Here is a 22,616-nt window from a genome sequence, read left to right on the forward strand (position 1 = left end):
ATGGGTCACAGGAATGTAAAACGGACTGGACTCCTGTGATCCAAAGAAGTACAACCAAACAAGCTTTGGCTGTACTTCTCCTTCAAGAAGTTCATTTGGCATATGGTTATAGGGTCAAGAGGAATTCTGTTATTTTGCCCTTAGTACCTCATGTAGTCAACACTCCGCAAGTTAACTGCCCTTACTATAAAGAACCCTTTTCAACTAATGAACCCTTTCCTACCACTGTTACAGCAAAGAAACAACAACTTTTTTTACTACTTTCCTTTAAAAACCAATTCCAGACAACCCACTGTATATATACGTCATTATTTGATGTTAAATACCAGGGTTATGGCAGAATAATCCCGGTATTTATTTATACAGTGGTTCATCCGGCATCTGCTGAAAGTGGTCCAAGCAGCAGATTTGCCACAGGATCACTTTTATAGGCAGCAAGAGAGGTGTAACAAAGCCCCCCCCCCCCCCCCCGCCGCTTTCTGGTCCTTTCCCTACTTACTAGAGCCGTCGGTAAAGGGGGACACAATCCGTTCCCCTGGAGCAATGGGCAGGAATTTGAGTGAGGACAAGATGGCCCCTATTCGACTCTATGCCCTTGGAGAACCGGAGAAATGTCAAACGTCACTTCCGCCTAACAGCCTTAAACGGTCCATTTTGTTTTGTGTAAAAGTCAAATTATATATATAGTTTTTTGCTTTTAATTGTAAATGTGAGATCTCGCATTAAAGAGGCCCTGTCATGCTTATTTCTATTATAAGGGATGTTTACATTCCTTGTAATAGGTATAAAAGTAATCAAATAAATATATAAGAATAAAATAACATTTCAACCGCCCCGTCCCTCCGCGCTTGCGCGCAGAAGAGAACGCATACGCAAGTCGTGCCCACATATCAAACCACACATGTGAGGTATCATCTCGATTGTTAGAGTGAGAGCAATAATTCTAGCACTAGACCTCCTCTGTAACTCTAAACTGGTAACCTGTGAAAAATGTTAAAGCGTCGCCTATGGTACTTTATGTACTGTAGTTTGTCGCCATTCCACGAGTGTGCGCAATTTTAAAGCATAACATGTTAGGTATCGATTTACTCAGAGTAACATAGTCTTTCACAATATACAAACAAATTGGGCTAACTTTGCTGTTTTTTTTTTTTTTTTTTTATTTAAAAAAAGTAAATTGTTCCCCAAAAAATTGTGTTTGTAAGACCATTGCACAAATATTGTGTGACATAAAGTGTTGCAACGATCTCCATTTTATTCGCTAGGGTCTCTGCTAAAAATAATATATATATATATATATATATATATATATATATATATATATATATATATAATGTTTGGGGGGCTCTAAGTAGTTTTCTAGCAAAAATTACTGATTGTAACTTGTAAAAAACAAATGTCAGAAATAGGTCTGGTCATTAAGTGGTTAAAGAATCCCTTTCTGCCTACAGCTCTTACTGTAAAGAAACACTCCCTACCACTTTTACCATAAAAAACCCTTTCCTACCACTTTTATTGTAAAGACTCCTTTAAAGCCACTTTCACCTTAAATCATTTATTCCTGTAAAGTTGTCCTTTCCCTATATGTAAATGATGCCCTCTAGTGTATTTTTTTAACCCCACTCACTTTATTACCATGCCAGTCGCTAACATGCTTAGCAAACTATAATCAAGCTACTGGACAGGGTTTGGTGCCATCTTCATATTGGTATTCCTGAACATCTATATAAAATACATGAAAAATCATACCCGCAATGTGTTGTCCATGGCCCCCATGTTGATATACAAAATACAACCCACTCATCGACATGAAGGATTGGATACAAATCCCACACACATATGCTGCTATTTTTTTCTTTTCTTGCAGAAACTGTTTGCGATTGAAGACGTGAACTGCATTGCAGTGGACTGGAGTGGAGGATCCCGCACCTTGTATTCCCAGGCCTCTAACAACATCCGCGTCGTAGGAGCTGAAATCGCTTATTTCATCGACATTCTTTCGGTAAAGTAAAGCTGGAGATAATAGACACCACAATAGAAAGATAACTGGAGGACTAGCATACCAACAAGTCCATGCACATTTAATAGAAAAATAATGGTGTGTATTTAACAGAGTTTGCTAATGCACACAAGACATACAGCAAGGACACAAAACTGTACACAACAGAACAGAAAAGGTGCAAAAAACACAGCCGCTATCAAATATGGAGGAACTGAGGTCTCAACTCACTGTTTCGAGTTCACATACCCTTTCTCAAGAGCATAAATATCAGAACAGAAAAAGGGCATAAGACATAGCAGTTACCATGTTAACGCAAGCATGGAGGAACTGAGTTCTCCAACCCAGTGTTTCGGGTTCACATACCCCTTTATCAAGGGCACAAAGCTGTACACAACAGAACAGAACAGAACAGGTGCAAAAAATATAGCAGTTACCAATGTTACAGCAAATATGGATGAACTGAGGCCTCCATCCCAGTGTTTTGGGTTCACATACCCCTTTCTTAAGCGCACAAAGCTGTACACAACGGAACAGCTACAGTGTGAAAAATATAACAGTTACCAATGGTACAGCAAATATGGAGCAACTGAAGTCTCCAACTCACTGTTTCAGGTTCACATACCCCTTTCTCAAGGGCATAAAAATGTACATATCAGAACAGAAAAAGTGCATAAGACATAGCAGTTACCATGTTAAAGCAAGCATGGAGTTCTCCAACCCAGTGTTTCAGGTTCACATACCCCTTTATCAAGGGCACAAAGCTGTACACAACAGAACAGAAAAAGTGTAAAGACAAAGCAATTACTAATGGTACAGCAAATATGGAGGAACTGAGGTCTCCAACCCACCGTATCAGGTTAACATACCCCTTTCTCAAGGGAAACAACGTTCCGTTCAACATAATATGGAATAAAACACTAAGACTACAGCAAGATGATATTTTCATAAAATTCTAGAGTGTATGTATAGCAAAATGTAATGATTTCTATAAGTTCACATATCATTGGAATGGCTGGTAACAATGTACTGTATATATTTTATACTAAATGCATAGGTCGAAGAAGCCTTTAAGTAAATGTAATGAACTGAGCGCTGGTTCACTAGAGTTACTACAATCTAGTATAGCCTTTCTCAATCTTTTACCTCAGAGGAACCCCTAAAATAATTTTCAAGTCCCAGGGGAACCCTTACTAAATTCATTTATTTGGGGGTCAATGGGGGAAAATGCTCCTACATTGATGGTCAGTAGGAATAATGCAACCCTTTACAGAGGTGGTCGGAATGCCCCCCTTACTGACAGCTGAAAAGATAATTGTGAAATGCTTCTTGCTCTGCCAAGAGTTGATCCTGCAACTATGCAGGCACCATCAGATAGGCACAGCTCAAGGAACCCCTAGCAACCTCTGGAGGAACCCTAGTATTCCATTATCAGTCCAGTATATGCATTATTTAACAATACCAAGCCCTGATGAAGGGGGAACCTTTTAAACCCTCTGAAATGTGTTGGATTTTGTTGATATAAGTGTCTGAAAAAAATGAAATCTTTATTCATTTGGCGCTTTCCTCCTTGCACACTGAGCTCCCGTTTGACTGATACTAAGTTAATATAGAATTACTAGCATCCTTCAGTTTAGGGTTGTAAAGGATATTCATATTCTGGAATTGTTGTTCTATGTGGCTTGTTTTGCTCATCATAAAATACAGTTAATGTGACATTTTTAAATTTTAGCAGTACACTCTTCCCAAATCTTCTTGTGTGTATTTAAAGTGTATCTCAAAGCATACACTTTAAATACGTTAGACATTTTAACCACTTAAGCCCCGGAAGATTTTACCCCCTTCCTGTCCAGGGGGTTTTTTGCGATTTTTTTACTGCGTGATTTTAACGGACAATTGCGCGGTCGTGCGACGCTGTACCTAAACGAATTTCACGTCCTTTTTTTCCCACAAACAGAGCTTTCTTTTGGTGGTATTTGATCACCTGTGCCATTTTTTGATCATGCGCTATAAACAAAAAAATAGCGTAAATTTTGCAAAAATAACAATATTTTTCACTTTTTTTTATATGAAATTCCCCCCCCAAAAAATGTAAAAATCTAAATTTTTTAACATTTTCAGCCAATTTGTTTTATGCTACATATGTTTGGTAAAAAAAAATCGCAAAAAGAGTATTTTGATTGGTTTGCGCAAAAGTTATCGTGTTTACTAACAAAGGGAAAGAGTAATGGCGGCGATCTGCGATTTTTTTTGCGGTACTGCGACATTGCGGCGGACAGATCGGACCCTTGACTGACATTTTTGACACTTTTGGGGGTACCAGTGACATTACTACAGTAATCAGTGCTATATATATGCACTGTTACTGTAAAAATGACACTGGCAGGGAAGGGGTTAACTGTATTGGACAGGGAGGGGTTAAGTGTGTCCTAGGGGCGTGCTTCTAACTGTAGTGGGACATGGCTACTAGTGTAAAAACAGAGATCAACGGTTCTACATAGTAGAACCGTCTGATCTCCATTTTTACACAGGGGAGAATGACAGGCGGCTTGTTTACATAAGCCGCTCCGCCTTTCTCCCGCTGTACCGACGATCGTACTGTGACCGGCGGACATGGGGTCCGCCGGTCACACGCCGCACTCCTCCGTGAACGAGCCGAGGCGGGCGCGCGCCCCAGCGGGCACGTGCTCGCCCGCTATTGGCTCAAAACCCGGTGACAGGTGAGCGACGTAGACCTACGTCACTCTGCCTGGCCGGGGCTGACTGCCGCAGTAAATATACTGTGCGCAGTCGGCAAGTGGTTAAATAAATTCTTTTTTTTTTACATTTTTAAATACAGTGGGAAGAGGTTAGGCCCTCTATCATATTTTTATTGTGGCCTGTCCCTCTTTTGGGGAGATTCACCCCTCCATTTGTACCAGTGACCATTGTCACCGAGATAGATATTGAAAGGAAATCCAAAATTCCGCAGACAAAGAGATGAGGAGAAATTTATCAATGAGATACCTATTCCCAGGAATACTGTCTAAGAAGGGAATTGGCATGGGGGCACAGAAAGAGAAAAAATAAACATAAGGGGGGTTTATCCTCTCTCTACTCTATCTTAAACTAATAAAAAAGTTTTGTCAATATATACATTTTAATGAATGTACTATATTCCATCAGTGAGTGCTACAAATATTTGTAACTGTATTGCACTTGTTCTTCCTCCTTCTGGACTGTCATCTAACATGTAATGTGCATGTATGTATGTTTGTAGAAAAACTTTGCCTACTCTGCGGCAAATATCCACCTGATCGGACACAGTCTGGGTGCCCACACCGCTGGAGAAGCTGGCAAGAGGGCGAAAGGCATTGCAAGGATTACAGGTGACCGCTGTTGAGATTGTGTGACTGAGCTAGGACAAAGTGTGAAGGAGCTGAAAGGGAAGTGTTGGAGAACCTTGAGGATCATTATTATTATTATTCAGGATTTATATAGTGCCAACAGTTTATGCAGTAAAAAATACAATAGGTAGACAATACAGTTACAATACAATAAAATACAAGACATTAGGAGGGCCTTGCTCAGAAGAGCTTACAATCTAATGACCATTAAAAAATCTGTTGTTTTTTTGGAATGGTATTTTACATAGGTCATGCTCTGTAAACCTATCATTGGAAGTAGAAAAGCTCCATGTAGGGTAGCTACCTGGCTGCTTTTCAACTGGAGTCTATGTTTTCTGAATGTGGTCAGGTTCTTTAATTGCTATTTATGCCCCATACACACGTGCAGATTATCTGCAGACTTTTGTCTGCAGATTTACCTTTTCTATGTAGTGCAAGGGCCTGCCAGATTGCATACAAATTGAAAGTGTTTAGGTTTGACCTCATATTATATGGTTTTGGTAAGTCTGCAGACAAAAGTCTGCAGATAATCTGCACGTGTGTATGGGGCATTAGTCTCCACTTTGGCCATGCTGCATAGGAAACTGGACCTCCCCTAGCCACTGTGACCACTCTGCCGGATGTAATTGGTGGTCCTGGCTAGTCATCCCTGTTTTGTGTTGTCAGGAGTGCTGACACTGTATAAAATGAACCATTAACAAAGACTAAAAAATTATATACAGTCTTCATTCATAAACACATTATTACAAATTTACAATTATTACAATGTACAATTACATAGGACGTTAACATTTCACATGTGACTCTTTCTCTATAGTAACTCTTCTTGTTCTTCTTTTTCGTTGCAGGTAAATAATAGAATCCAAGCAAAAGCAACATGTCGTCATTGAGTTCTTGATAAGGGAGGGGTGCAGGCTGTCCAACATCCACAGAATGTTTACGGGGTTGACACCATTGACAAGAGCAATGGGGTTGATTTACTAAAGGCAAATCCACTGTGCACTACAAGTGCACTTGGAAATGCACTTAGAAGTGCAGTCGCTGTAGATCTAAGGGGAAAATCTGAAATTAGTGGAAGATCTGCTGATTTCTATCATCCAATTGTGTGCAAACAAAAATGCTGGTTTTTATTTTCCTTGCATGTCCCCCTCAGATCTACAGAGACTGCTCTTCCAAGTGCACTTCTAATTGCACTTCTAGTGCCCTTGTAGTGCAGAGTGGATTTGCCTTTAGTAAAAAAACCCTCACTGTCTTGTAATTGGTAACTTTTGTCAGTATATCATCTCTGTGAACATTCTGTAGCCTTCTGTGGATGTTGGAAGTCTACGCCTCCTTCATCTAGAACTCAATGATGACACATTGCTTCTGCTTGGATTGCATTTTTCTCTTACATCCTCTGACAGATGCAGCTCTCAATGCTTCTTCACTTATGGGTAATGCGCCATCTGCAGGAGTAGACTAGGCAGTGAAAAGTTTTCACGGTTTTCACTTGACACGCCTATAGGGGCTGTCCCTCAGGACATTACCCCAGACACACTGTGCTCTAAAATCAGTTTCTTGCAGCCTAGTGAAGGAGTAGGACCTAGGTTTTCCTGCTGGGACTTCGGTCTCAGTTTTTATTTTCTTTTGAAAAGGTTTATGTTTATTTCTCTTTACTCGCAATCGCTAGCTAGTGTCAGGGGGATCCTCCTGGTGAACTATAAGCGACAGCTATCTGCGGCTTCACACTGGATAATCTAGATCCTTACGGTCTCCCAGCCTGGTCTACAAGTGTGAGCAGGTTGTGGTCCTCCCAGGCCTCGCCACGACAGAGCCCCGGTGGATGGGGACGAGCCTGCAAACGGGTGCTTTGCCGGGTCGCATCAACCTGGAACGCCCTGAGTTGCAGCGTACCCATCTTGGCGGATGGCACCCCCACTAAGGGTGGGAGGCGAGCTGTTTCAGAGCGGAGTCCCCCGGTCTATGGTATGGTGAGTGATGCTACGCGCCCGGTGTCCCTGGGATAGATGTTTGTTGGGGTGATGTGGGCCCACTCCTGGGGAATACAGCGCTGCGTCCCTCTGTGAGATCTCACAGGCCTGTCAGGTCAGGTACTACCCTCCCCGCTGCCGCTGGGGGCACTATGGAGGCATCTAACGCCTGGAGGGGGGTTGAAGATGTTACCTGGTCCTGGGGGGGGTCCCCTTAGGTGGATTCCCGCAGGTTGCCTCTCTCCTGGGTTGCCTGTGCATTTGGCTCCATTTTTGGCCACCATTTTGGGTGTGGACACAGGCCACATCAGTGTAAGGGCAGCGGCCATTTTCCCTTAGCCTTCTGAGTGTTTTCGGGCGCCATTTTAAGTGGGGGCATAGGTCGCGCTGTATGGGCAGTGGCCATTTTCCCTTTGCTTCCTATGTTTTTATATTGGCACCATTTTGTTGTGTTTTTTGGGCTACACCAGGTGGGCTCGGCTTCTTGTGATGTTTGGTCACTTTCTCCCAGCAGTTTTCACATGCTGGAAGACTGTCTGCAGAGCGGCTGCTTCTCAGGGTGTTGGTACAGTAAGGGGATTTTTAGTCCTTTGGGCATTCCTCGAACACACTTAGCTCCTGTCAGGACACTTTTTAGCATAAAGGGGGACTCCGGCTTTAGCACGGTATTGTGGTGCGGACTGCGATTGCTATTTAAAATGGCAGTATACTCATTTTTTTTTTCTCTTCTACCATTATCGAGTCCCAAGGTGAAAACTTCCCCCCTCTGAGTTTATTTGTGCATCCGGCCATCCGGATTACCCTCTCTGGTGTCTCTTTCTGCAGCCTTAGAAACTCTGGCGTCAAAGGTAGATCTTGTGATAAAACAGGTTTCTACTAACAAATGGCCAATGCCCTCTCAGTCCTCTGATTCAGAGCCTGATGTGGTTGCCACAGACAACGCCCTCCCTGTCCTCACAGTCAGATGGTGAGGAGGATGAGTCATCCTCAGTGCAGCGCGGGAACGCGCTCTGGTGGAAGCACTGATTTGTTCAGTAAGGGAAACATTGCAATTAGATGATGAGCCCTCACAATCAGGTAAACGGGTTGTCTTCGGTTCCCGCAAAGCCCAGAAGTCGGGTCAGGTTTTTTCGAGGTTTTCTCGATATTGTGAATGAGCAATGGAGGCGCATTAAGCACATGCTGGTGGTTCCCAAACGCTTTCAGCACTGTTGCCCCTTTGCAGACTCAGTTTCCAATCGTTGGACAGTGTCACCTAAGGTGGATCACACTGTTTCCCGGTTGAATAAATCTACTGTGGTACCTGTAGAAGACTCCCCGGTGTTTAAGGACGCGGTGGACAGGCAAATGAAATTCCTTTCCCACCACCTGCACTTTTTTGGCGGGTTCGATTCTTAAACCTGTGTTCGTGTCCGTCCTGGTTTTTTAGATGGTGACGGAATTGGGCAAGGTACTTAGGAGCAACTTGTCTGCTGAGTCAGTTCCTCCAACTCTAATTGAGCTCAAGGATCAGATGGCCCAGGCCATGGTGTACCTGTGTGATGCGGCCCTTGACACGGCTTCTCTTGCTGCCAGGGTGTCTGCGGTGGGGATCGCCTTACGCCGCATGGTGTGGCTGAAGAGCTGGTCGGCGGACCAAGCTTCTAAGAAGGCCGTAACTGATCTCCCCTTTTTAGGGGAACGTCTGTTTGGTGACTCCTTGGATGAGTTAATCAAGGGTCTAGCCCCTGAGTACCCTTCTCTCCCAATCTGCTAAGGGTAAGGCACCTCGCAGCAAGCGGGGGCCTTCCTTCAAGGCTCATAGGGAGCTCAGGCTCAGGTGCACAGGAAAAAGGCAAACCGTTCAAAGCCTCTCGAGGGAACAAGAAGGCCTGGTCGGGTAAGTCCAAGGCTGACCAGTCTGGTGCGGCAGCAAAATCCTCCTCTGCATGAAGGGACGCCCTCACCCGGTTCAGGGGTAAGGAGACATCTGCGTTACTTTTGGGAACCCTGGACATCTCTGATTCAAGACAAGTGGGTTCCCGAACTGATTCATACAGGGTACAAGATCGAATTTTGGTCTCGCCCAGCAGACAGGTTCTTTCCATCAAATCTCCGTCTGTCTCCGTATCGTTTGACAGATCTCAAGGAGGCGGTGCAGGATCTCCTTTCACAGGGTGTAATCGTCCCGGTCCCTCAGCAGGACAGGTTTCAAGGTTTTTACTCAAACCTGTTCACAGTGCCCAGGAAGAAGGGCAAGGTGCGTCCAATTCTGGACCTCAAATTGCTGTACTGCTTTGTGCGGGTGCAGAAGTTCCGGATGGAATCCATTCGGTCGGTGGTGGCGTCTTTAAATCAGGGGGATTTTCTGGCCTGAATCGATTTAAAAGATGCGTATCTGCACATCCCTATTTACGAGGGTCATCAGCAGTACCTCCGATTTGCAGTGGCGGAGGAGCACTTTCAATTTGTGGCATTACCCTTTGGTCTAATTTCCGCTCCCAGAGTCTTGACAAAAATTTTGGCCCCGGTGCTGGCTTTGCTGCGCAAAAAAGGGATTGCGGTCCTCGGTTATCTGGATGATCTCCTGTTGCGGGCGAACTCTTGTGCCACCCTATCGGGCGACTTGACATTCACGGTTCAGACGCTTCAGGAGTTCGGGTGGAGCATCAACTTCCAGAAGTCTGCGCTGACCCCGTCAGTAAATCTGGGTTATCTGGGCATAATCCTGGACTCCTCTCAAGTGAGGGTCTTTCTTCCAGAGGACAAATTCCGGACCTTGCAGGGCGAGATCATGGTCCTGATGGACACGGATCTCTCCTCCCTGCAAATGTGTATGAGGTCCCTGGGCCTCATGGTGTCAGACTTCGAGGCTCTCCCGTTTGCCCAATTTCACACAAGGCCTCTACAAGCAGAGATCCTTGCCAAGTGGAACAAGGATCCGCAGTCCTTGGACAGGATGATCTGTCTCAGCCGTCTCACGAGGTCGGAGCTCTTGTGGTGGCTTCAGTCACCGGCCCTGAGCCAGGGCAGGTAATTTCTGTCACTGTTGTGGATGGTGATCACCACAGATGCCAGTCTGACAGGCTGGGGTGGAGTGCTGGACACCCTGTGTGCCCAAGGAACGTCGTCTTTGCCGATCAATGTCCTGGAGCTCAGGGCGATCAAACTCTGCCTGCTCCATTGGACGCCACGGCTACATGGTCTTCCGGTTTGGGTGCAATCCAACAATGCCACGACTGTGGCTTACATCATTTACCAAGGGGGCACCAAGAGTGCCCGAGCGGTCAAGGAAGTGGCTGAGATTCTGACTTGGGCCGAGGCACATGTCCCAGCTCTCTCCGCAGTTCACATTTCGGGTGTAGAGAACTGGCAGGCAGATTACCTGAGTCGTCAGGCTCTGGATCAGGGGGAATGGTCCCTGCATCTGGAGGTGTTTTGCCTCCTGTGCACCCTGTGGGTGACTCCGGAGGTGGACCTGTTTGCGTCTCGTCTAAACTCTAAAGGTAGAGTGGTTTGTGGCCAGGGCTCGAGATCCTCTGGCCGACACCACAGACGCGTTGGTGGTGCTCTGGAGCCGATATCGGCTGATTTATGCCTTCCCTCCGATACAACTGTCGCCAAGGTTTCTCCGCAGGTTGGCGGTGGAGGAGGTGCAGGTGATTCTGGTGGCCCCAGACTAGCCTCTCCGGTCTTTGTACGCAAACCTGGTGAAGATGGTCGTCAAGCCTCCCTGGCGGCTGCCTCTGCAAGAGAATCTGCTGTCTCAAGGGCCGATCTTCCATCTTGCTTTACGGTCGCTGGTTTTAACGGCATGGCTGTTGAAGGCCAGGTGTTGAGGGATGGAGGTCTCTGATTCTGTGATCCCTACCCTGCGTAGAGCTAGGAAGACGACTTCCAGGAAGAAGCAACCATATCAAAGTGGATCAGACAGACTATTGTTCAGGCCTATTCGTTGAAGGGTCAAGTGCCTCTTTTCCCTATGAGGGCACATTTTACTAGAGCGCTGAGTGCCTCTTGGGCTTTTCGCCATCAGGCATCTGTGGTTCAGGTGTGTAAAGCGGCAACCTGGTCGTTGGAACACACTTTCACAAAATTCTATTTTGATGGCATCCTCGGATGCTTCCTTTGGCCGCAAGGTTTTGCAGGCTGCTGTTTGTCGAAGAGAACATGGTTTCTCTTCGGGGGTGAAGTTTTGTTTTTTTGGGGAAAGCTCCTGTTGGTTGAGCTTTTTGTTGCCCTGTTGGCTATGTTTTTAGCTTTGGAATGGCGTTAACAGTTGTTGATTGCGTTCTTCCCACCCACCATGCCTACACTGCTTTGGGACGTCCCATAAGTGAAGAAGCATTGAAAGCTGTGTCTGTCAGAGGATGTAAGAGAAAATGGGATTTGTGTAAGAAATTACCGTAAAATCCTTTTCTCTGAGTCCTCTGACAGACGCAGCTCCCGCCCCTCTATTTTGAGGTTGGTTGTGTCTTTTTTCACTGCTTGCTACAAAACTGATTTTAGAGCACAGTGTGTCTGGGGTAATGTCGTGAGGGACCGCCCCTATAGGCGTGTCAAGTGAAAACTGTGAAAACATTTCACTGCCTAGTCTACTCCTGTAGATGGCGCATTACCCATAAGTGAAGAAGCATTGAGAGCTGCGTCTATCAGAGGACTCAGAGAAAAGGATTTTACGGTAAGTTCTTACAAAAATCCCATTTTTACCTAAAATGAAAAAGACAAACAACTATAGAGGAAGATTTACTCTACCAACATGTGATTTTTTTTTTTTATACAACCTATGTAGGCTGATAAAGTAATGCCCACTTTTGCATTACTTTCCTGTACTTTGTTTGATATACAGTGTATGTGCAGCCCAAAAAATGTATCCTTAAATCTGTAAATAACATTTTATATTCTTCACCATACTTCGTATTAGGAATAAAATTTTGATGTTGATATAAACAGGACAAATCACAGAATATAATTAGCGAGAGTGTGTGTATGTGTGAAGGTTAATGATAATGCTGTGTGGATTAACCCTTTCTTTTGGCCCCTCTCTGGACAGGTTTGGATCCTGCTGAGCCATACTTCCAGAACACACCCATAGAGGTCAGGCTGGACCCATCAGATGCCAAAATTGTTGATGTCATTCACACAGACTCTGGACCTCTCGTCCCCTCCCTAGGTCAGTCTTTGTGTCACTTCTATTTAAATAGATTTTAATGAAAAATTTGGAATTTTGCATTTACGACTGTTGGATGTCATGATTAGACCCTAAGTATAGCCAGAGGGCAACAGTCAACAATGAGCAAGACAAATACTAGAGCAGTGTAAGGCCCCACAGAATTTGGGTGGTGTGCGATTAAATGTGGGAATACCCTGCACATTGCTATACACCCTTTCTAGCAAACTTTGCACAAAAACAGGGATTTTTGGTTTGCATACTTTGCAATACATGGTTAAACTGACCAACTGCATCAAAGTAATCTCTCTCTAGCCAGTCCCTACTCTGCTCTGCAAAATGCAAATTTTTACAAAGTATACTGCAGTGGATATAGTGCCAATATGGGGCACATAGACACAGTTGTAGGAGAGATACAGATTCAGATCTGGCCACTGACCCACACTGCAAAAGATATAACTGCGCTTAAATCCCAGTAGCTTCTACATACACTATATTGTCAAATGTATTGGGATGCCTGCCTTTACACGCACATGAACTTTAATGGCATCTCAGTCTTAGTCCATAGGGCTCAATATTGAGTTGGCCCACCCTTTGTAGCTATAACAGCTTCAACTCTTCTAGGAAGGTTGTCCACAAGGTTTAGGAGTGTGTCTATGGGAATGTTTGCCCATTTTTCTAGAAGCGTATTTGTGAGGTCAGGCACTAATGTTGGACGAGAAGGCCTGGCTTGCAGACTCTTCTCTAATTCATCCCAAAGGTGTTCTATCGGGTTGAGGTCCACAAAATGTCACATTAAGCATCGGTTCACACTTATGCGAGTGCGAGGTTCGCATGTAATGTCGGAGTGCACTGCTCCTTCATGACATGCGATCGGCTGTGCGGTGCGAGTTTAGCCATACACTTTGTATGGCTGAATTCGCACCGCACCCGCAGCAAACACGCACAGGACCCTTTTTTGCAGCCGCTTCAGGATCGGATCGCACATCGGTTCACACTTGTGCGATCCGATCCTGTGCGAACTGCACGATCGCACTGCGATATGCAATCAAGCTGGGGGTGTCGTTAAGATTACATTGACACCCCCAGCGTATCGCATATGGCAGTGTGAACTGCCGGGGGTGCGTGTGCGATGCGGGAACAGGCTGCGGATTCGCAGCCTTCCCGCATCGCATAAGTGTGAACCGAACCTTAAGGAATGATAATAAAATGTATAATTGTATTATTAATCTTTTAGGTTTTGGAACGAGCCAGAATAGTGGCCATCTGGATTTCTTCCCTAATGGCGGAGTCCATATGCCTGGATGTCCTCAGAACGTTCAAATCCCCAACGTTAACGTGGAAGATATCTGGAATGGTGAGGATTGTATATTGTAGATCAGGGGTCTCCAAACTTTCTAAATAAAGGGCCAGTTTACTGTCCTTCAGACTTTAGCGGTGCCGGATTGTGGCCTGTGGGAGCAGATATGGTCCCTAGCTTGGTGGTCTGTGTGAGTAAAAAAAAAAAAAAAATACACAGCATCCCTGTGGTTAGGAGGAATAGTGCACCATCATTGGTGTCAGTGGGAGGAATAGTGCCCCATCATTGGTGTCCGTGGGAGGAATAGTGCCCCATCATTGGTGTCCGTGGGAGGAATAGTGCTCCCATTGTTGGTGTCAGTGGGAGGAATAGTGTCCCATCATTGGTGTCAGTAGGAGGAATAGTGCCCCATCATTTGAATTAGTAGAAGGAATACGACCTCCATCGTTGGTATCAGTGGGAGGAATTATCTCTTATCATTGGTGTCAGTAGGAGGAATAGTGTCCCATTATTGGTATTATAGGAGGAATAGTGTCCCATCATTACTGTCAGTGGGAGGAAAAGTGTCCTATCATTGGTGTCAGTGGAAGGAATGGTACCCCACTGTTGGTATCAGTGGGAGGAATAGTGCTCCCATCTTTGGTGTCAGTGGGAGGAATAGTGCCCCATCACTGCTGTCAGTGGGAGGAATAGTGTCCCATCGTTGGTGTCAGTGGGAGGAATCATGTCTTATCATTGGTGTCAGTAGGAGGAATAGTGTCCCATCATTACTGTCAGTGGGAGGAAAAGCATCCTACCATTGGTGTCAGTGGAAGGAATAGTGCCCCATTGTTGGTATTCATGGGAGGAATAGTGCCCCCATCTTTAGTGTCAGAGGGAGGAACAGTGCCCCATCATTGGTGTTACTAAAAGGAATAGTGTCCCATCAATGGTGTCAGAGGAAGAATTTATGCTCCATCATTGGTGTCAGTGGGAGGAATAATACCCTATTGTTGGTGTCAGAGGGAGGAATAGTGCCCCAAGGGCCTGATAAAGGCAAGCAAAGACTATTGTTGTAGATGATGGCAGCTCTCTGTGATGCCAGTTCTGATGTTAGATTTTTCACATAGTACTTATCTGTGTTCTTGCAAGTGAGCAAATATGGCTACAATCACTGTTAAAAAGGATATTCCCACAGGAAATAAATCCACTGAATGTAATTTAAAAGCCTCATAATATGTAACTAGACTAGAGCTGGGTCATTCCAAATCGCCCACTGCTGACAAACAAGAAGTCCAATGATTCCCTACCAGCTGCTATGCATACTAGGATTTTTTTTTTTTATATTGACTATTTTTTCTGCTCCACTTTAATATTTACCTTTAGAAATCAGACAAAAAAAAATAGTGGCACAATTATATGAAAAATGATGCAGCAAAAAGGCCATTTTTTTTAGCCAAATCACATAGATGACTGTTGAGGACCCTAGAATGTGTCAGTAACATTCTATGCGGAGTCCTGGCACTCAGGCTAGGGTACTTGTATTGGACAATCAGAATTCATTTTATAAATTCCCCGCAATGGATTGTCACTTTTTCTCAAGCAGGGGAGGCCTGCAATTGAGTAATCATTGCCCAGGTGTTAATGCATAGAGAGCATTTTAAAGGATAAGTTCACCTTCTCTTTTTTTTTCTAAATTCCAGCTCTCCTATGTACCAATATATCATTAAAGGAGTTGTAAAGTCAGAAGGTTTTTTATCTTTATGAATTCTATGCATTAAGATAAAAAAAAACCTTCTGTGTGTAGCAGCATCCCTCAGCATCCCTAATACTTACCTGAGCCCCATCTGTATCCAGCGATGTCCACGGGTTCCTCGGCCTTCAGGGACTCTCCCTCCTGAGTGGCTGAGATACAGCCGCGGCACCATTGGCTCCCGCAGCTGTCAATCAAAGTCAGTTAGCCAATCAGGAGAGAGAGGGGGTGGGGCCGAACGGCAGCTCCATGTCTAAATGGACACAGGGAGCTGTGACTCGGCTTGGGTGCCCCTGTCCTGTCAGAATAGCGCTACCCATCAGAAAATGTAACAGAAGTGACATTCTAAGCAAAATTTTCTTAGTGAGCATGCGTTCTAACATGGCCGTGATGCGTTCCAATAGGTTTCCTAATCTGACAGGAAGCAGCGGCCGAAATTTTCTTACACCCAGACAAGTCTTCAATTTCCCACTTATTTTAGGAGTAAACTCACCCTATATACTGAATCACAGTATTACATTTGCATTATTATTGTATTATAGTAAAAATGGATAGAAACCTACTGGCAGAAGGTGGCGACGACCATCTTGGTGCACCCCGCACAGCTCAGCGACAAAGTGATTATTTCCTGAACTAAACTTTTTCACTTGGTCGCGGTAAAATAGTCTATTTCAGTATATAAGGTGAGTTACCTGCTAAAATAGGTGTGACATTGACGACTTGTCTGGGTGTAAGAAGAAGTTCCTGTTCTGTCAGATTAGGAAACCTATTGAAATGCATAGTGGCCATGTTGGAATGCATAGAGCATGTGCAATAGGCAATTGTGTGTGCAACGTCACTTTTGTTGCATTTTCTTATGGGTAGCGTTGTTCCGATAGAACACCCCCATAGCAAGCTGCTTGCTGTGGGGGCACTCGACAGGAGGGAGGGGCCAGGCCCAGGAGCAGCAACGAGGGATCCAAGAAGAGGAGGATCCAGGCTGCCTTGTGCAAAACCTGCACAGAGGAGGTAAGTACAACATGTTTGTTATTTATTTATTTATTTTTTTAAATGAGACTTTACAATCACTTAAATTTACCTTCGTTGCAGAAAAATAAAAGCTTCTTTGAATTTTAGAGCAAGGCCTTACCTTAGCCTTTGCTGTATTTCTTAGAAAGCTTCATAGACTTCTTGGTATATAGATTTGGGATGGAAAAACCAGTAAGACACAGGAAGGAGTTTACCAGCTGACCTCATTAGCACACACATCCTGCACTGGCTTCATTAAAACTCAACCCCTTCATCCATCAACTACACCAGGGGTCTTCAAACTGTGGCCCTCCAGCTGTTCAGGAACTACAATTCCTATCATGCCTAGTCATGTCTGAGCATGTCAGAGTTTTACAATGCCTCATGGGACGTGTAGTTCCCAATCAGCTGGTGGGCCGAAGTTTGAGGATCCCTGAACTACACTATGTTACCAAAATTATTGGGACACCTGCCTTTAAACACACATGAACTTCATCTATCGAATTCAACAATGCATATAAACGTAGGATTTTTTTCGTACGATTCCGGAAAAGCTTCCTGGTTGCTTAGCCGCGTATCAGATGGTGCAAAACAAAAACAATGGCAGCCAGACTTTTTCCGTGCTATTTTAGTGTTTCTGATCATGCACGGTCTTTGTCGATCGATTTTTAGCGGACGCATACTGTACTGATTAAACGATTGTCGTTCGCTAGGCTATCGTACGACAGAAGTTTTCGTGTTTGTCCCTTCGGATTTTGTTGGATGAATTGTCGTGATCGGCTGTCGAAAGCTGTGTACTAACGATCAGATTATCATGCGATCAAGTCAAAAGAGATTATTTTTGTCAGATTATCTGAACGTGTGTACGAGGCATTAGTCCATAGGGTTTATTATTGAATTGGCCCACCCTTTGCAGCTAGACCAGCTTCAACTCTTCTGGGAAGGCTGTCCACAAGGATTAAGAGTGTGTCTATGGGAATGTTTGACCATTCTTCCAGAAGCGCATTTGTGAGGTCAGGCACTGATGTTGAATGAGAAGGCCTGGCTTGCAGTCTCCACTCTAAATTATCCCAAAGGTGTTCTATCAGGTTGAGGAAGAATGGTCAAACATTCCCATAGACACACTCCTAAACCTTGTGGACGGGGCTATGTACCTACTGATCAGTCAGGGTGCCTATGCTGACCCATGTCCACAGCCAAAAGGGCCTACAATGGGCACTTGAGCATCAGAACTGGACCACAGCGCAATGGAAGAAGGTGGCCTGGGCTGATAAATCACATTTTCTTTTACATCATGTTGATGGCTGGGTGCATGTGTGTCACTTACCTGGGAAAAATATGGCATCAGTATGCACTATAGGAAGTAGGCAAGTCGGCGGAATGCATTGTGCTTGTCTAGTGGAGTCCAGGAGTCCATGCCTAGAGGAGTCGGGGGTGCTTTGACGGCAAAAGGGGGACCTACTCAATATTAGTTAGGAGGTCTCAATGTTATGGTGGGTAGTCATTATGTTTTGGCTGATCAGTATATATATATATATATATATATATATATATATATATATATATATATATATATATATATATATTTTTTTTTTTTTTTTTTGTCATGTGATAAACCCATTCACGTGTTTTGTTTTTTTTGTTTTTGTAGGAGTGGTCAACTTTGTAACTTGTAACCACATGAGAGCCATCAAGTACTACACAGACAGTATCGGTAACACTGGAAGTTTCGCCAGCTATCCCTGCTCCAACTGGAACACCTACCAGGCGGTTAGTGTCTCGGTGCTGATGACCTCTATTCTATAGGATATTTCCTAAGGGTGGAATTGTATTCATGTCTCACATCATCAATGAAAAGCTGAACTCCAAGATAGGTTAAAAACCTCAGCATTATCTCCAGTCATCTCCCACATTAAAAATAGACATTTATGAACACGGTCCTAATTCCTCTATATAGAATGGATCTTTAGTTGGACCTAACTTAGAATATTGTGTCCAGTTCTTGAAACCTCACTTACAAAAAGATATTGATAAGATAGAACTAGTCTAGAAATGGGCAACACAAATGGTGAAAGGTCTAAGGGATAAAACCTATCAGGAGAGATTATAGGATCTTAATTTTTACTGTTTGGCGGAAAGAAGGGAAAGCGGGTTGTGGTTGAAGCCTTCAGATACATAACGGGTGTGAAAAAGGTTCAGGATGGCAGTATTTTCAATACGAACAAGAAAACTTGGGCATAACCTCAAACTGGCCTACTGGAGGTCATTTTGTAGGGCTCTGACAGTGCTCATCCTGTTCCTCCTTGCACAAAGGTGCAGATAGCAGTCCTGCTGATGGGATAAGGACATTCTACGGCCCTTTGCAGCTGTCCTAGAGTAATTGCCTATCTCCTGGAATCTCCTCAATGTTCTTGAGACTGTGCTGGGAGACACAGCAAACCTTCTAGCAATGGCAAGTGTTGATGTGCCATCCTGGAGGAGTTGGACTGCCTGTGCAACCTCTAGAGGGTCCAGGTATTGCCTCATGCTACCAGTAGTGACACTGACTCTAGCCAAAAGGAAAACTAGTGAAAAGATGAGTAGGGAAAATATTGTCAGTGGCCTCCACCTGTAAAGCCATTACTGTTTTGGAAGTCGTCTCATTGTTGCCCATCTAGTGCACCTGTTGTTAAAACACCAAAGCAGCTGAAACTGATTATCAACCCCCTCTGCTACTTAACTGACCAGATCAATATCCCAGGAGTTTAATTGACTTGATTCTATACTCTGTGTTTCTTTTTTTTTTTTTTTTGAGCAATGTATATATATATATATATATATATATATATATATATATATATATATATATATATATATATAAAATTCAACATTTAAATGTCCATGACATCATCACTGTATACAGCACAAACCAGCACCATTAGGAGGGACAGAGGAAGTAGTGACACGCTTACTGTTAGTTTTTGGGACTGTAGACTACAATTCCCATCTTGCATTGGGAATTACTGCAAACCATGGACATGAATGTGAGTGAAATGTGAGTGTGCGCAGGTTTGTTGCATATTATGTCATATTTACTGGCCCTTTTTTTTTTGTGAATGAACACAATGGTTGATCGGTTCAAATAACCCTTCATCTTGATTTACCGTGGGTAAACAGTGTTGAAATGTTGATTCTATTTTTCTAGTAGTGACTATAGGGAATAGATTATTTACTCCATATGACATTCAGTTGGTTCTTTTTGGGTTTTTTTTGGTTCCTCTGGAAGAATTTATCTTGCATCTGCAGAAAAGGCATAGCAGCTTTTCAGTCTTGGTAAATATGCATTTCTCCATCATACAGGGCAGCTGTAAATCTTGCCCCAGCGCTGGATGCCCAAAGATGGGTCACTACGCCGACACTTACAAAGGTATCACCACCTCCAGCCAAGTCTTCTATCTCACCACTCCTTAAAGGTAAGTGCCAGCCGAGTTCAAAATGTAGAAATCAACAAAAGGGATACTCATATGCAAATACTAAACACTAACACAAATATAAAAGCATCTCAAATTGTATTTTTTCACATTCTTTGTTGGGACCATGAAAAGACCCATTACCACACCATTATTGCATTGTGTACGTCCCAGAGAATCCTGCATATGCTGATTGCATCCATCGCATTTCTTGGAACAAAGTTCATCTTTTCAAGGAATCACATGAGGTTCAAATAGTGAGAATAATCGCAAAAAAAAAGCAGACGTGTCACATAAGGAACATTCATATATTGCTTAAAGTAGAACTATAGGGAAAACTTTTCTTTTCATTTTGGATAGTGCATGGGAGGGTTATAACTCCTATCAGATTTTTTTTCGCCATCTTTGTCCCATTGTGGAGATTTACCTTCACTTCCTTTTCCATAGCCAAATAGGAAGTGTGAAGAAATCCCAGCAAATTAAGGGACAATGACAGCCCGTCCTTAAGGGGGCAGGGGCGCCGCGTTCCTAATCAATGCACCTGGCCCCTAATCTCCATGCAGGGCGCTGGCGCATGTATTCCAATGTTATTTTTTTTTTTTAAAGCACATGATTAGAGCCTGAGGCTTTAATTGGCTTAAAAAAAGGTGGGCTCGGGGCGCAGAGCACTGCGTCCTGAGCCCATCTAGTTATGTGACAATAGCAAATTAATATTCGCTATTGTCTTCCTGATTTTAGTCCTGGCCAATCAGGAAGCAGGTCCTGAGACCCGATTGGCCATGGAGTCTTAGGACCTACTTTCTGTTCTGCCGGGAGGAGAAGCCTGTCTGTTCGTCCTGGAGGAGAAGCCCCGACTCTTCCCTCAACTGGAGCGAGGAGCAGCAACCCTACCCCTCCTCATCTCCTAAGGTTAAGGCTTCCTTCCCATCCATCAACCGTGGGGGAGAGGGGGTTTTGTTTGCCATACCCCCCCCCCCCCCCCAAAAAAATATTGAGCACCACCTGCCACTGCTTAGGGGATCCCCGGAACTAGTGTCCCCATTGGAAGATTTCCTGTCTATTACTTTTCTGGGGACAACCCAAAATCTGGGATTTTCTTTTACTTTCGATGATAATGGTCAACAGGAGAAATAGAGGGGGTGAATCTCCCTAACGCACAGACAGCAAAAAAACTGAACATTCATTCTAATCCCTCTACACTCCATCCAAAACTAAAAAAAAGTTTTTTCCTTTAGTTATACTTTAACTGTCATTGGTGTGTTTATTATAAAAATTCAAATATAGAACTCCATCTAATGGATCATAATTAGAGATCAACCGATTATCGAGAGTCGATCTGCACTTTCCCCGATATATCGGAATCGGCCACGAAGGTGACCGATATTGCCGATATTTTGGGAAAGTGCTTGCACCAGAGAGATGCCTGCAGCTAGAGGCATCACCCCGGTACCGGCATCCATAGCTGGCGGTCGGCTGTCTTGTAATGACAACCTATGCGGCTGAGAAGCCGCTCGGCTGTCATTACAAGGAGCTGGAGGGGACATTCCCCCCCTCCTGCCGCCTTCTGCGGCTCGCCCAGGTCTCCCGCCCCACTGGGAGACCTGGGCAACCGTCCTGCATGGGCGCCGAAGAGAAGACCAGATCAAAGCCGCATTCAGGTCTGATCGGGTCTCCATGTAAAAACCCGGAAGTGATGTCATGATATCACTTCCGGGTACTCTGCGCCAAATTAAAAAAAAATGACAGTATTCAAAACATTGAATGCTTTTAAGTGCAGGGGAGGGGTTTGGGGTCTTTGAGACCCCCAGATCCCTCCACAAGAGTACCTGTAAAAAAATTTAAAAATAATTAATTTTTTTAATGTACAATAAAATATCGGCCATTATCGTCCGATACCGATATGCGATGACCAAAATATCGGTATCGGCATCAGCATCGGCAATAAAAAAACTATATCGGTCGATCACTAATCATAATATGCTGTTTTGTTTTAGAATATGTCTTTATGTCATGTATGTCATGTATGTATGTCTTTAGTCATTAGCATACAGTGTCAAAAGCATACCCTTCAGTATAGCAAGACACTGCAAGAAAGAGATAGATAACAATTATCTCAAAGTGGCAGCCTAAGTGTTCAGCTTTTGTCCAATACAATCATTTTTTTGTGTTTATTCATTTTCTTTGTATTTATTTCTAGATCACTTCTGGCTGTGAACGTGGACCTCATTATATCACTGCAATGTTTGGATTTTTCATTTGTCCACCAATAAAACTAGCACTTTCCAAAATCCAACTTTTTGTCCTTTTTTTTTTCTGTCATTATCTGTTCTCTTTGATACAATGTACTGAACAATGAAGACATCTTGGACAGTCTGTGCTGTCTAAAATAGCCAATCAGATCCCTTATATCCTTTGCTCAGTGCAGACTGCAGTATGCTTAGGTCAGACTCATAGGCACTTCAATTTGTCGGTAACACCCTGCCAAGTGTGCAGATAGCTAATTATCAGTGTCAAACATTTAGTTATAAGCCCCGGTTCACACTACTGCGTGTGCGGGGTTTGCATGTCATGTCTGAGCGCACTGCTCCGACATGACATGCGATCAGCTGTGCGGTGCGAGTTT

The 22,616-nt window shown here is 44.0% G+C and overlaps 1 protein-coding gene across 1 annotated transcript in view; it reads left to right on the plus strand.

The window, feature by feature from the left end:
* The window catches only part of LOC309563779 (pancreatic triacylglycerol lipase-like), a gene marked incomplete at both ends in the record, with an annotated part of 32,888 nt that extends 12,894 nt beyond the window's left edge, over positions 1-19,994 (plus strand). The window contains 6 exons of the mRNA XM_082268383.1: positions 1,868-2,002; positions 5,259-5,367; positions 12,388-12,507; positions 13,742-13,861; positions 18,196-18,314; positions 19,884-19,994. Of these exons, the coding sequence (XP_082124509.1) occupies positions 1,868-2,002; positions 5,259-5,367; positions 12,388-12,507; positions 13,742-13,861; positions 18,196-18,314; positions 19,884-19,994 (714 nt within the window). The remainder of the gene's footprint in view (positions 1-1,867; positions 2,003-5,258; positions 5,368-12,387; positions 12,508-13,741; positions 13,862-18,195; positions 18,315-19,883) is intronic.
* Between the last annotated feature and the right edge of the window lie 2,622 nt (positions 19,995-22,616).

This window comes from Pelophylax lessonae (assembly GCF_965119305.1).
Source record: "Pelophylax lessonae genome assembly, chromosome: 9".
Taxonomy (NCBI): Eukaryota; Metazoa; Chordata; class Amphibia; order Anura; family Ranidae; genus Pelophylax; species Pelophylax lessonae.